The 16027-nt window shown below is 38.7% G+C and overlaps 1 protein-coding gene across 1 annotated transcript in view; it reads right to left on the bottom strand.

The window, feature by feature from the left end:
- Positions 1-16027, bottom strand: part of dpf1 (double PHD fingers 1) — an 87845-nt gene that overhangs the window by 49175 nt on the left and 22643 nt on the right. Inside the window, 4 exon segments of the mRNA XM_057838643.1 lie at positions 13082-13213; positions 13312-13390; positions 13916-14005; positions 15026-15153. Of these exon segments, the coding sequence (XP_057694626.1) occupies positions 13082-13213; positions 13312-13390; positions 13916-14005; positions 15026-15153 (429 nt within the window).

Here is a 16027-nt window from a genome sequence, read left to right as displayed (position 1 = left end):
AAGGGAGAACATTGTTAAAAGGATTCAGAGGAGAACGAGAAAGAATATATGGACACGAAAAATGAAAAAGAATGATTTTGAGCTGAAAGGATCTGTCATAATAATAGTGGCAATAATAAATTAGGAAAAAATTATGAAAGTCCTTTACCCAAATGAGACATTTGTGTAATACTTAAATGCTGCATACAGCACCTATAGTGTCTAGACAGCTTTTTTGGAATCCGAATAAAACATGAATTATGCATGCAGTGCTGTTCTCATTCAGTAAAGTCATATTGATATTATTACATATAGGGTGGTGTTGTGTCCTCTACGATAGTCACACCATTTGGGAGCCTTAATGCTGCAACAAAATAGACACGAATGCCAGAATCTACACATTCTCATGACCCCACCCTCATGGCCACACACACATACCATATATATATATATATATATATATATATATATATATATATATATATATATATATATATATATATATATATATATATATATATATATATATATATACATATACATATATACATATATATATATATATATATATATATGTATGTGTGTGTATGTGTGTGTGTGTGTGTGTGTGTGTGTGTGTGTGTGTATATACATATATATCACCAAGACAGCTAAGCTTCCTTTATTCATTTCAGCAGAGAAGATTGCATTTTCAAAGACTGGGTGTGTGCATGTGTATGTGTCCGTGCGTGTTCAGGTGCACGTGTGTGTGATTACTGACTTTGCCAAGGAAGGGTGGGGGATATTAAACGATTTATATTCACACACGTACACTCCTAGACACCCCAACAGACAGATATGCTCATGGACACACAATGGCCCACACTTATGCATACACACTCAACTGTTCAGCCAGATAGGTCAATCAAGCGTCTTCTACTGCCAATTAACCGACAGTTAAACACAGTTTCAGTGGGAACGTCGATCTTATATTTGATTGCAACATACTACGCATACAATAGGTAACAGGTGTACTCATCGGCTACCTTATGTGCCTCACTTGCGCAATCTAATGAGACTCAATATGTTTACATCACGTCTGACTTATTCAATTTTAACAGACACGGTCAGTGATAAAACAACAATGCATTTGTTACATAGTGGTACTAACAGTGGTGGAATGTAACGAATTCAGCCCCGTGCAACAATACCGTAACTCAGCACTAGAGGCAGCAACACAAGCACAAGCAAGATAAGGCAGAATAACAAGATATTGACCAATAAAAACCACCACGCTCTTGTACAGTACGGGGTGGTATGCACCTGATAGCTTAATGGCGGATTGCAAGCAACTAAGTTTTGAGCAATTAAGTTTTTGAGCTTGTTCAGCTTCTGTTTACAGTGCAGTCAATTTTATTGCTTGTTTTTTTTTCCCATTACGCACAGTTTTAAATAAAACTGAGCAGTCAATGAATTTTAAGGTTCATTTTGAAAGTAAATTTTAAAGCAAGTACTTCTGTACTTTTACTTGAGTATTTTTTTTCTTAGATACTTGTACTTTCACTTATGTAAGTTTTTGCACCTGTATCTGTACTTAAGTTAAAAAAAGTGAGTACTTCATCCACCACTGGGTACTAGTTAACACTTCAAATATAAAATGATAATAGATATTTTGTTTATTTAATGTGTGAGTTTCAGATTTCAATGTTATTTGGGGGGGTGGCAGCAGCACTTGAGTGTAAAATACTGCAATTTTCCTGCTGGTGCCAGCCTTGCTGCACCTGTTTGTAATTTTGGAAGACCGCTCAGAGCCAAGATCAGCTGGAGTGCGGATGTCCCCTTGAGTTTGACTACTGGGTGATAGTTGGTCAACCAGAAGCAGTCCCATTCGCACCCTGGCCTACACCTAAACAAGAACAGTAATGATTCAAAAGTTGCTGGGTGATTCTATTTTAAGCAGTACAGTGGTATGAAAAAGTATCTGAACCATTTGGAATTTCTCACATTTCTGCATAAAATCTCAATCAAAAACAGTGTCTGCTTCATCCAAACCACCCAAACATTTATAGGTTTTCATATTTAAATGAGAATAGTATGCAAACAATGACGGAAAGGGGAAAAATAAGTAAGTGAACCATCACATTTAAATATTTTGTGGCCCCCCTTTTGGCAGCAACCAGACGCTTCCTGCAGCTGCAGATCAGTCCGGCATATCGATCAGGACTAATCTTGGCCCATTCTCCTCTACAAAACTGCTGTAGTTCAGTCAGATTCCTGGGATGTCTGGCATCAATCGATGTCTTTAGGTCAAGCCACAGCATCTCAATGGGGTTCAAGACTGGATTTTGACTTGGCCACTCCAAAACGTGTATTTTGTTTTCCTGAAACCATTCTGAAGTTGATTTACTTCTGTGTTTGAATCATTGTCTTGTTGCAGCATCCATCCTCTTTTTAGCTTCAACTGTCTGACAGACGGCCTCAGGTTTTCCTGCAAAACATCCAGATAAACTTTTGAATTCATTCATCCATTCATGATTGCAAGTTGTCCAGGCCCTGAGGCAGCAAACAGCCCCAAATCATGAGGCTCACTCCACCATGCTTCATGGTGGGGATGAGGTGTTGATGTTGGTGAGTTGTTCCATTTTTCCTCCACACATGACGTTGTGTGTTACTCCCAAACAATTCAACTTTGGTTTTACCACTCCACAAAATATTTTGCCAAAACATCTGTGAAGTGGCCATGTGTCTTTTTGTGAACATTAAACAAGCAACAATGGTTTTTTTTCGACAGCAGTGGCTGCCTCCATGGAGTCCTCCCACGAACACCATTCTTGGCCATAGTTTTACATACAGTATAGTTGACGTGTGCACAGAGAAATTGGACTGTACCAGTGATTTATGTTAGTCTTTGGCAGATACTCTAGGGTTGTTGTTTTTTTTTTAATCTTTCTGAGTATTCGGCGCTGAACTCTTGGTGTCATCTTTGGTGGACGGCCACTACTTGGGTGAGAAACAACAGTGCAAAACTCTCTCCATTTGTAGACAACTTCTCTGACTGTCGATCGGTGAAAATCCAGACTTTTAGAGATGGTTTCATATCCTTTCCCAGCTTCATACAAATCAACAATCCTTGATCGCAGGTCTTCAGACAGCTCTTTTGACCGAGCCCTGATGCACATCAGACAATGCTTCATCAAGACATTTCTTACAAAGTGTGTCTTTTATACTGGGCTTGGCAGGTTTAAACCACTCATCAGTGATTGGGCACACACCTGACTTAAAATGTTTGGTAAAAATTGATTTTAATTGCTCTGTAAGTCTCCTTAGGCAGAGGGTTCACTGACTTATTTTTCCCCCGTCTGTCATTGTTTGCATGCTATCCTCATTAAAAGATGAAAACCTTTAAATGTTTGGGTGGTTTTAGTTAAAGCAGACACTGTATTTGCATCTGTGTGATTTTGACAAAGATCAGATCACATTTGATGGTGATTTTATGCAAAAATGTGAGAAATTCCAATAGGTTCAGATACTTTTCCATACCACTGTACAGGAGTGATGAAACGCACAGACCAATGACATGCCACTCCAGACATCCATATGATTTTATTCTGTCAATTAGGTTTGTGTCATTTTGGGGGAGAAAAAGGCTTCTTACAAACATAGCCACTAAAAATCTAAAGATTACAGAAAAAAAGTTAGGGAGTCCAAAGTAAGTGTGGAAGAAAGTGAACCATTAAAAGTGTTCAAAATACTAGTAAATCAATCATACATAATTGTTTAATTCTGTGTTCCATGACAATGAATACCAATTGGATTTTGAGTTGTATTAAATCAGTTTAGTTTGACTGACATAAGGATTACAATCAAATGAAGATACAATGGTTAGGCTACTTAAACATGGTATAGCAATAAATAGTTTGAAAGCATTCTCTTCTAGATGTTCATTTCAAACATGTTTTTAAACTGGATCTTTTAATATTCCAATTAAATGCCAGTCATTTAAAGGTTATGCCTTCTTCAAGCACTTGTAGTTTGTCGACTGCGATTTAGTGAATTTGATTGAAGCTCCACAGGCATGTGCGTGGATGTGAAATGCATTTCATTTATCAAAATGATAAAAGCGGCCATCAAATACTATGAATAATGTTGAATAAAATTAATTGAACACAATATCATTGTCACCATTATTACAGTTTTAAAACAATTCCAATTGTATTCATGAGATCCCAGAAAATCTCCAGTGACATTGCATGCGCTGCTTTGGTGCATCAACACAGCACAGTGCAACGACGGCTGGCGGCGCACGAAATGATTGCATGGTACTGTGGTGCACGTGCTTGAAATAAAAACTGTTCATTTGGAATTGCTTAGCAAACAGTGCGAAAAATCTTCAAGCTTGCACCAGGGGGTCTCCGTTGTGCTACGCAGTTAACACCTCCAAAACCAAGTGCGGTGTGAAAAGGATTTAGGGTTGCAGTTTATCTACTGCAGGTGTTACCAACCTTTTTTGAAACTGTAGCTACATCTCGGGTACTGATTAATGTGAGGTGCGACTAGAATGAATCAAATTCCACCAACAAAAACTGTACTTAAATTGTTGGGAGGAAAAATTTTGTTCCAACTAGCTTGTCTCCAACCACTTTTTGATTTGATCACGCACTACAGTGCTTACCTTCTATATCATTTTTTCATTGTAATTTCCAAATTTAAACCAATGCATATGTGACTTGAAAAAAAAGTTACAGTATTATTGTTTTCGTTTTTCTTTCTAGAATAGCAGGAAACATAAAAAAAAAACAACTACAAGCTGATTGCCTTTGTTTTTGTTGTTTACTGAAGACTTCTGTGGTTAATATCAAGATATGAGACAAATGTTCAGAAGGTCAGCCGTTATTTCAAAATATTTACATTTCAAAGTTTTATATAAACCTAGGAAAGAACAGCATTTGTTTGAAACCAAACACTTTTCAAATGTTCAAAAGTGTTTGAAAAGACATCATTAAATTAACTTAAAGCGAACGTTATTTCATATTTGGGGACCCTTACTTGCATTTAGTGCATGTGACACAAAAAAGCATGTTTATTTCATAATACACGCGGTATTTTATGCTCCTGAATGATATTGATCGCTTGGATGTGTGTGGAAGCGATCGCTTTATTTATTTAGTTTTTTTTAATCCCACGCCATGAAAATGAGTGACTTCCGGCTTCGGTCTTGCATTGAGGAGGAGGGCGCTGTGACGTGTACGGTTGAAGGCGTCCTATTCACTATACAGCCGTACTGTTGTGTATGGGGACTAAGGATTCGGCTGATTTTTTTCGGATTAATACGTTTATTTTTCGCATCACGCCAGCCAAACGGCTGCAGAAAAATCTTGCTGTATGAGGGAGAGGCGTGTGCGCTTTTTTGGAGTTTCAAAAGGTTCCCATTCACCGTGGATTTTGGCCAAAACAAGCCCTACTACTTTGGGACCATTGGACTTACGAGGAAGTTTGTTTTGTATTATGTCAAATACGAATACAGCGATTACAAAGTAAACACTACAAACTTTCTTTAAATAAATGACTACTTACATTTGAACATTGATAGGCATGTAAAAAGCTCTCCTCATGCAAATTAGCTGCACGTTAGCTGCACAACAATTGCAGCCGCCCTCCTCCGGGAAACAAGCTGCAAATTGCTCTCGGCCGGGCAGTTTGCCGATCCACGAAGACAATCAACAACCCAGTCGTCATGTCAAATAATCCGGGCTAGTTATGTGACTTTGAAACATCACTTGGTTCGAGTTAGCATGTCGGCTAGCTGTCACGCCTCTTGGTTTGTTTACATTCTCCGAAGCCGGGGAAGGGAAATGACATATGTCCGATTTAAGTGTCATAAAATATCGTTCGGGAGGTGCGACAGTAAAGGTGAGGTCGACAGTTTTGACCATTATGGAGTAATTTTGCCATGTCGTCCTGAATAAGTGCATTTTTATTATTTCATATTCCATTTAGCACAAGACTGTTATTTGTCATGACCATGCCATTTATTTAGCAGTTGGGGAAAATACTTGGATAAAAAGAATATCCTGTAAAAATACTGAAGTAAAGAGACAGAAACAATGACATTTTGCAGATCTCTTCGTCGCGTTTTCCTCGTTGTGAATAGTTCCCCCTCGACGGGCTGACTGGTCCTTCTCAAGCCATTTATTTAGCTATTGGGGAAAAATACTTGGATAAAAAGAATATCCTGTAAAAATATTGGAGTAGAGAGACTGAAACAACGACATTTTGCGACTCTCTTCGTCGCGTTTTCCTCGTTCTGAATAATTCCCCCTCAATGGGCTATATAGTAAAACCGATGAGCCCAGTCTCCCGCTGACGTCATCCACCTGTTGGGGACGCTTGAGCCCTATAATGGTAGGCGTGGCTAACCGGCAGATTAAAAGAGTAATTTCTCGTCATCTGCGCTTTGCTAAATTGTTGTATATAGTCGAATCGTCTCAAAATATGATTCTAATTCACATAATAATGCTATTTAAGACTTTTTTTCTCCTGCCGTATGCTCTTTAAGCAGTGGTGGAATGTAACGAAGTAAAGGTACTTTATTACTGTATCTAAGTACATTTTCGTGTATCTGTACTTTACTTTAGTACAAATATAAAGTGGTATTTTTTACTTTTATTTCACTATATTTTACACCACGCATCTGTACTTTTTATTACTGATGCACCAATACCAATACCAGTATCGCAGGGGGGGCTGATCCGGCCCGAAATGGTGGTATCGGTATCGGCGAGTACCAACAAACATTACTCCTACGTAATAATACGTCTTAGCAATAGTACGACTTTGATCTTGCGGACATTTTTTTCTGTTTTTTTTTTTTTTTTTTTTGGCCCTAATACTCCGTCGTAATCGTCCCCCAAAGTGCTAAAACAAACAAACAAAAAACTAAAGTGACGTTGAATTTTTTTTGTCAAATTAGTATTGTTGTGAGGCTACGGTTTGAGTTACATTATTTCACTGGAAAAAGAAAATAGTTTTTTGTTAAAAGAGGGATTTTCTACAGAAGAGGTATTATTTAGAACATTATTATAGATTATTTACAGTAAGAATTCAAAAGACAGCTATTATTTTGTTGAAGGATGATTTGCTAATACAGAAGAGTCATTATTTTTTTACATCTTTATTTCATTTCATTTTTATTTTTGCTCTATTATCTTAGGAATAATAAAGCCTGTTGATTAACCTCTGAATACTTAAATTTGTGTCTGGTTATATAGCTATTATTTTGTTATGAAACTGAATTTTCTATCCAGACGGAGGAGGCACACTTTAAATATTATTTAAGTAATAAGGCATCTTTTGAGTGAACTTCGAGTAAAATTAAATTATCTCGAGACCGGGCCGAGACGCCGAGTGTCCTCTTTTTTGGAAATCAAAATATGGTCACCCTATATAGATACATAGTATATCACATTTTTGCGTTGGGAGAAAATACTTTTAATTTTTACTTGTAAAGTAATTTTTAAAGCAAGTACTTTTGTATTTTTACTTGAGTAAATATTTTCTTAAATACTTGTACTTTTACCTTAGTAATTTTTTGCCCCTGTATCTGTACTTTTACATAAATAAAAATAAAAAATAAAAATAAATAAAAAACAGCGAGTACTTCATCCACCACTGACATTAAGTATGCGATCCATTGACTTCACCATACTAAACGGTTGCATTCTTCATTTGAAATTATTTTCCAGTCCTTTAATGGAGCATTTTTCAGGTTTTGTTTTGTTTTTCAAGGTGTTTTTCTCCCTTTGCGCTGTTCTTTAGGCAGTAAAATGCATCCTCTATTGGGTCAAGGTCCAGTCTTTGACTTGGCCAAACTAGCACCTTCCACTTTTTCCCGTAAATGGAGTAATTTATTGTGTTTGCAGTGTGTTAATGATGAGTGATTTGGATCTTGTTGTATGGCCTCTCTAATTCTTCTCTCGAAGTGTTCTTTGAACAGTGGGTACACTGTAAAAAATTGTTGTAAATTTACAGCCAATTTTGAACACTAAAATACAGTTTTTGAGTTGAACAGTTTATTACTGTAGTTAGCAATGCATTGTGGGTAGTTAACAATGCATTGTGGGTCACCAACAGTAAAGCAACAAGACAAATGCTGTAAACGGTATGTTAATATTTCAATTATATGACACTACCATATTTTTTGGAAACTGAGTTTTGACTGGAAAATTGGAGCTTGGTCAGAAATCTGACATCTTTTACATTGTGGCTATATAGACTATGTTTTTTGCCAATTTAAATTAAAATAACTAGACACCACAAATAATTTGCCATTAAATTCCGGTAGAACCTAATTACCCATAATTTTAATGTTGGAGACTCTTCAGAGGATGACTATAGATGACATATGCTGCTCTTCAGTGCTTGTTCTTCAACTTATATTGGGATTTATGTGTACCAATTTATAAACGGTAAGTTAGGGTAGTCATACTCATATTACCTAAAATATTTATATTATTCATTACTTATATTATTTACAGTGCCTTGCAAAAGTATTCGGCCCCCTTGAATCTTGCAACCTTTCGCCACATTTCAGGCTTCAAACATAAAGATAAGAAATTTAATTTTTTTGTCAAGAATCAACAACAAGTGGGACACAATCGTGAAGTGGAACAACATTTATTGGATAATTTAAACTTTTTTAACAAATAAAAAACTGAAAAGTGGGGCGTGCAATATTATTCGGCCCCTTTACTTTCAGTGCAGCAAACTCACTCCAGAAGTTCAGTGAGGATCTCTGAATGATCCAATGTTGTCCTAAATGACCGATGATGATAAATAGAATCCACCTGTGTGTAATCAAGTCTCCGTATAAATGCACCTGCTCTGTGATAGTCTCAGGGTTGTGTTTAAAGTGCAGAGAGCATTATGAAAACCAAGGAACACACCAGGCAGGTCCAAGATACTGTTGTGGAGAAGTTTAAAGCCGGATTTGGATACAAAAAGATTTCCCAAGCTTTAAACATCTCAAGGAGCACTGTGCAAGCCATCATATTGAAATGGAAGGAGCATCAGACCACTGCAAATCTACCAAGACCCGGCCGTCCTTCTAAACTTTCTTCTCAAACAAGGAGAAAAATGATCAGAGATGCAGCCAAGAGGCCCATGATCACTCTGGATGAACTGCAGAGATCTACAGCTGAGGTGGGAGAGTCTGTCCATAGGACAACAATCAGTCATACACTGCACAAATCTGGCCTTTATGGAAGAGTGGCAAGAAGAAAGCCATTTCTCAAAGATATCCATAAAAAGTCTCATTTAAAGTTTGCCACAAGCCACCTGGGAGACACACCAAACATGTGGAGGAAGGTGCTCTGGTCAGATGAAACCAAAATAGAACTTTTTGGCCACAATGCAAAACGATATGTTTGACGTAAAAGCAACACAGCTCATCACCCTGAACACACCATCCCCACTGTCAAACATGGTGGTGGCAGCATCATGGTTTGGGCCTGCTTTTCTTCAGCAGGGACAGGGAAGATGGTTAAAATTGACAGGATGATGGATGCAGCCAAATACAGGAACATTCTGGAAGAAAACCTGTTGCTTTCTGCACAAGACCTGAGACTGGGACGGAGATTTATCTTCCAACAGGACAATGATCCAAAACATAAAGCCAAATCTACAATGGAATGGTTCAAAAATAAACGTATCCAGGTGTTAGAATGGCCAAGTCAAAGTCCAGACCTGAATCCAATCGAGAATCTGTGGAAAGAGCTGAAGACTGCTGTTCACAAACACTCTCCATCCAACCTCACTGAGCTCGAGCTGTTTTGCAAGGAAGAATGGGCAAGAATGTCAGTCTCTCGATGTGCAAAACTGATAGAAACATACCCGAAGCGACTTGCAGCTGTAATTGGAGCAAAAGGTGGCGCTACAAAGTATTAACGCAAGGGGGCCGAATAATATTGCACGCCCCACTTTTCAGTTTTTTATTTGTTAAAAAAGTTTAAATTATCCAATAAATTTTGTTCCACTTCACAATTGTGTCCCACTTGTTGTTGATTCTTGACAAAAAATTAAAATTTTATATCTTTATGTTTGAAGCCTGAAATGTGGCGAAAGGTTGCAAGGTTCAAGGGGGCCGAATACTTTTGCAAGGCACTGTATATTAAACTAAAGTTCAGAGGATTTCGGGATAGCGATATATAATATTGATGTTTATTCGTCTGGAGTGCCAGTAGAGGGCAGTTTTCTATTGTTTTGCAAAAGATGCTGCTGAGTGAATGTTTTGGGGAAATAAATAAAAGGTGTTTGCCGGTGAGCGGTTAAAAAGGCAAAATCTGAGTGTCGTATCCAACAGTGGAGTTATAATACGATAAAATTTATTTTAATTATTTCTCTATTTATATTATTGTTTATTTAATAAATTTATTATGTTTATGTTTTGATTATGTTAGTAGTTTTAAATGTTGGTGTTATAAATGTTAGCTAAATGCATTAGCGTTAGCTGTAGCGGATGATGTATGGGAGTTGAACCTCAGACTACAACACAATCACATCGACGCAAACACCAGACTGGATGTTTTGTTGACTATATTATTATATTGACGTCGCCTCCATTCTATTCTACTCATATATATTTCTTGTTGTATCCCCACTCTGATCTAAACTGGCCCTTCTCCACTTATTGTTGTATTCCATCACCGTGAAGGCTGATTTATGCTTCTGCGTAGCGGTGACGGCGGACCTACGCCGTTAACGCAGACCCGATTACGACCCTACGCCATAGCCTGACGTGCACCTCCAAAAAGTCCTGACTGCACATCACGTCAACGCGCCTGAGGTGAACGTCGAAGGACTGTGATTGGTCCGCTCAGAACGTTGTTTCCGGTTCAGTACAAAAACAACACCATTTTCAAACATTCGCAAACGACATCTGTGTCGCCTACGCTTCAACATTTGTACTGACAACATTTGTTGTTTAATATTGATTAGCTGAAGCTGCAAATACACACGTTCCATCTCCGTTGCCATTGCTGTCAATGACCGGAGGAAAATTAAAGGAATTTGACAAGAATCGGGTGGCCGTGGCGCAGTTGGTAGCTTGAGTTGTCCTGGGACCGAAGGGTCAGCGGTTCGATTCCCGGCTATGACTGCCCAGTGTCGAAGTGCCCTTGGGCAAGGCACTGAACCCTAACTTGTCTCCAATGGGATGGCAGCGCCTTGCATGGTAGCAGCACCATTGGTGTGTGAATGTGTGCGTGAAAGGGTAAATGTGTGCTAATGTAAAGTGCTTTGGGCATTGTAACAATGTAGATAAAGCGCTATATAAGTACTCTCCATTTACCAAGAGTCCCCCAAAACCATAAAAAGACAAAGTCACACCCGTATAGTGGTATGGCATGAATTATTGTGGAAACGTCACTGGCTGCGACAAACTTTGTCCCCACGTCACACATGAGACCAATGTTTACATTTGGAGTAAATTAGACAGGTGCTTTTTTGCATTAAACCCATGCAAAGAATAAAAAGAATTTTTGCGCATTGTTATGAATGTACTTAAAAATGAATGTATGTGGTTGGCTGTGGAAGGTTTTTTATTTGTATTTTTTTTTTACAAATTTGCAGGTGTGGATGCAATTATTTATTCCCGACGTATTAGGGCAGGATTCTGTTTTAGAAAAACCCTGCTCGGTGTAGACATGGCCGCAGAAGCATAAATCGGCCTTTAGCCTGCTGCCACTCCACCTTTCATGGAATTCATCTTTCAATCACTCCTAATTACCGCCACCTGCAACTTGTTACTAGCTGTGCATTTAAGGCACGGCCTCCCAAAGTCAGTATCAGTTCGTCAACGATTCAGCACACTCCTGCTCGTCGTTTGTCCTTGACCTATCACCACTTCTGACCCAGCCTGTCGTGCTTGACCCAACTACACCAGCTCTCCAGCCCGATCAACCTTCTCAGCCTGTCCTGCTTGACCAGACTATGCCAGATCGCCAGAATGCTCAGCCTGACCTACACGACCCGACTGCCCCATCTCTCTAGTTCCTGTTCGTTTTCACTGCCTGCCAACACGATGAAATAAAACCAGTTCTGTTTCTCACCTGACATCAGCATTTTTTTCTGTATTAAAAGGAAATATATGCATTCATAGACTGTAAAGTTATTTTCCCAAATAAATAATAATACCGCTAAAACACAGTATATCGTTAAAAACGCAGCATACTGCAGCTCCTCAGTTGCCTGCACTTTACTGTGAATTGTAGTAATACAGGAATATACAGTTTTTCCTGGATTACAGACTACTGTTAAACATTTTTACATTACCAAGATTGTAAAATAACAGGTTGGTAATTGCAATTCTGCTGACAGACTTTTACTGTATTTTCTAGAAATACAGGAATCAACAGTTTTTCTAGATTACGGACTATTACGGTGAAACATTTTTACGTTACCAAGACTGTAAAATAACAGTATATAAATGGCAACACTGCTGCCAGCTCTTTACCGTTATTTTACACTGAAATTTTTTTACAGTGTATAGTGATACCTTCACTCCTGCACTGTAAAGGTTGGCACTTGGCAGTCACTGACTGTTGTTTTGGAGTGTTTCTATCCAGATCTCAAAATCTTTCAGTCATCAAGTATTATTGATACCCTTCGCCAAACTGTTGCTTAGTTTGCTTCAGCAGTTCAGCTTCATCAGGGCATTCCAAATTGCAATATTGGCTATGCCTATGATTTGTGTTATAAATCTGATGCTCTAAGCTTAAAATAGTTTGTTTTTCTCCCATCGGTAGCTTTGGTTGATTAAAAGGTTTTCACAGGTGAAACCCAAAGCTAAAAGCAAGCACCAACTAAAGCAATCTTTAAGCAATTAATCAAAACGAAATATCTGCGCAACTACAAACAATCACCAGTCACATCTTTCAATAACATTTGCTCACTTACAAAATTTGTGTGTTCAAATAAAAATGGCTCCGTCCTTAGTTATTCAACACTACATCATAAAATAAGGCTCCATTTGAACTCAAACCTAGAGACTATAAAGGCTACCATGCTGCCCCATTGAATGAATTCATTTCGGAATTGAGAATCATATAACAATCATCGGTAAACTTACGCTTGTGGTTGTTTTTGCGTTGGAAAGGAAGCGTGTGCCTCTCTGAGTCTTCCTCGCCCTCTTCGTCTGCTAGATGAGTGTGAGTGTAATGGTAACTCAGTCCTGGGCGGTTTTTATAGCGCTTTCCACATACTGGAATACAACAATGGATACACAAAGAAAAGCTGTAAGTGGTAAACCAAACTTTGGAACTAATAAATAAATAAATAACAGAATAAAGAAATACTCACTGTCACAGACATAGGGCTTGTCTCTGTCTTCTATAGCAGGTGGCTCTTGTCGCTTTCTCATGCCACCAACCCCGTAGGCCTGACACACACACACACGCACCACATTTATGCACCAGACACATGACAGAACAGTTTGAACGTCAATACTAGCACAAACACACATTAGAAGCACTGAGCAACACACTCATCACTCCACATGCCAACACACGAACATGTTTGCATTTTAATCATCTGCTCTCAGTGCAAAGTTTCACTTCCAGCAGGAGGGGACTGATGACACCTAGCAGGGGACCAACAGCTCCAATTAACAAGCCTGTTGTCACTGTGAAACAGTGTGTATGTGCATGTGATCCTTTTCAAGATACATTGTTAACACGTGATTATATTCCCTAAGGAGGTGAAGGGGGAAAAACAACTCTAGTCTAATCAAAGTTGGAGGAGAAAAACTGAAAAATTATTTCTGTTTTTGCTAATTCTGCAGTACCTTTTGCAAAAAAATAAAAAACAATAATGATGAATTGTTTTCTAGCATCTTCTGGATTGTTTAATTTTACCCTCACTGCTTTCTGTTCAAGCTCACATCTGAGCCAGAGTGATGCCCTACCCGTGCTTTGGTACGGTTCTTGCGCTTAGGAACATCTTCTTCCATCTCATCCACCTCCAGCTCATGCGGGAAATCTCCAACAAGCAATTTCTGTTGGGGGAATAGCAGTACAGTAACTCACACTAGTGGTAGCTGTCAGAGAAGTGTGAGCTTAGGCAACTAGCACAACTGAAGTGCGTGTGAATAGAAAAATAAACCAGAGTACTGTGAAAAGGTAAAACATTAGATATGTTGCTTTATCAGTGCTGATGGCAATGCCACAGCTGTAGTGTGTAGTAAAAAAAACTGCGTAAAATGTTTTGCACACCATTTTTTCAACAACAGTGCGTAAATCACATTTATTTGCTGCCAGAATACTTGTGCACCTGCATTAGACACCACCCACTCCCTTCATATGTAAGTATGTATTGGTTTATTAGGGTTATGCATAGATATACAGCAACCCGGGCTGGTCGGGAATGTTCTGGTGCTAAATTTGAGGGTCACCCATGAAAAAAAAAAATGTTTTATTGCATTTTAAAAGAAATGCACCACTTTGACATAGAAAGTTGCAATTAGACCAAAGAATATACAGAATACAGATTAATTGATTGTTTGTTCACTTTGCAACTCTATAATGATTTTTATATAGTATGACATCAACAAGTGCCCACCAGAAAAGTGGTCCTTGAGCAGGATTTTGAAAACGATTTTTGCCCACACTGTCAAAGTGGAAGGAGAGCAGGGAATTCCAACACACACTAGGAGTAACCTACAAACTGTAAACACAAATCCCCATCATACAAAACCTACTCAGAACCGGGGCAGGTTTTCCCATTTGGCCAAGTTGTGTAAATGTTATTTTGCTGTCCAACTGGCAAACACTCAAAGCATAACGATTTACCTCGCTGGAAATGCTGTAGCGCTACGGCACGCAAATGTATTCATTTTTATGTTGTAGTCAAAATAAATTTTGTGTTTTTTTGTTGGGTAACAACTTTCCTTCAGTTTTTAATTATACACTATTACAAGTACTTTAAAGAGATCATCAAAACAATTGCACTATAGTGTTGATGTGATGAAGAATTCTAGAAACAGCAAAACTGAAGAGTAAGGGAAAACAGGCCTTACCTGACACTCGCTCATTGGCTCTTCCTCTTTTGTTTCCACCTTCTTGTCCAGAGTATCCCCAGCAAGCAGTGACTCCAACACAGGGCCATCTGGAATACCACCCTCCTTCTTTAGGGAGGCTTCATAGTCTGATGAAAAGCCATTGAAATGAGAACACTAATTCTAACAAATGTACTTACCAAAAAAAAAAAAAAAACTTGCTTGCTTGAGATTAACACTAGCCCTTTTCCTCCTACAATAAATTCCAAATAAATTGGCACATTGCACAAGACGTAAAGAAAAAGATGAAACAATGATTTGCAAATCCTTTTAAAGAGCCTGTGACATAAAAAAGCATGTTTATTTCATATTATACGCGGCATTTTATGCTTCTAAATGAAATGGACCGCTTGGATGTGTGTGGAAGCGATGGATATATTTATTCAATTTTTTGATCCCACACTACGAAAATGGGAGACTTCCAGCCACGGACTCGGATTGAGGAAGAAGGAGAATGCGACGTCAGCGGACTGATCACCTCACAATACAGCCATTACTATCGTATGCAGAAGGACTGCGGATTCAGCTGATTTTGCGGATTAATTCGTTTATTTTTTGCGCCACGCCAGCTTAATGTGCTGCAGGCTTTTGTTGCTCCACCAGGGAGAGCGGTGTGAGTTTTTTTTTTTTAATTTCCAAAAGACCCTTGTTCACTGCGAAGAATGGGCAAAACAAGCCCGACAATCAAGAAACCATTGGACGGATGATTAAGTGAGTAAACTACGTGTTTTATGTTATGTATACTACTGGGATCATGGCAACGTTTTAACAAGGACGTGGCTTGCATTTTGTGGGTGACAATGCTCGCTGTCCACCAAGAAGGCCACTTGGCCGACGACCAGCAGCTTGTCGTACACCAAGGTCGCCGGCCGATGAGCGTCCGTGCTCGGGAAGCCACGCGCTCTCGTCTGCAGTTCTTGATTGTGTCCAGACTGGCACTCCCGATCGGTCCTCTTCGCGTGA

Source organism: Corythoichthys intestinalis, chromosome 6, assembly GCF_030265065.1.
Source record: "Corythoichthys intestinalis isolate RoL2023-P3 chromosome 6, ASM3026506v1, whole genome shotgun sequence".
NCBI classification, from domain to species: Eukaryota; Metazoa; Chordata; class Actinopteri; order Syngnathiformes; family Syngnathidae; genus Corythoichthys; species Corythoichthys intestinalis.
The sequence above is the reverse complement of the archived record's forward strand: the minus strand, read 5'-3'. Positions and strand labels throughout refer to the sequence as shown.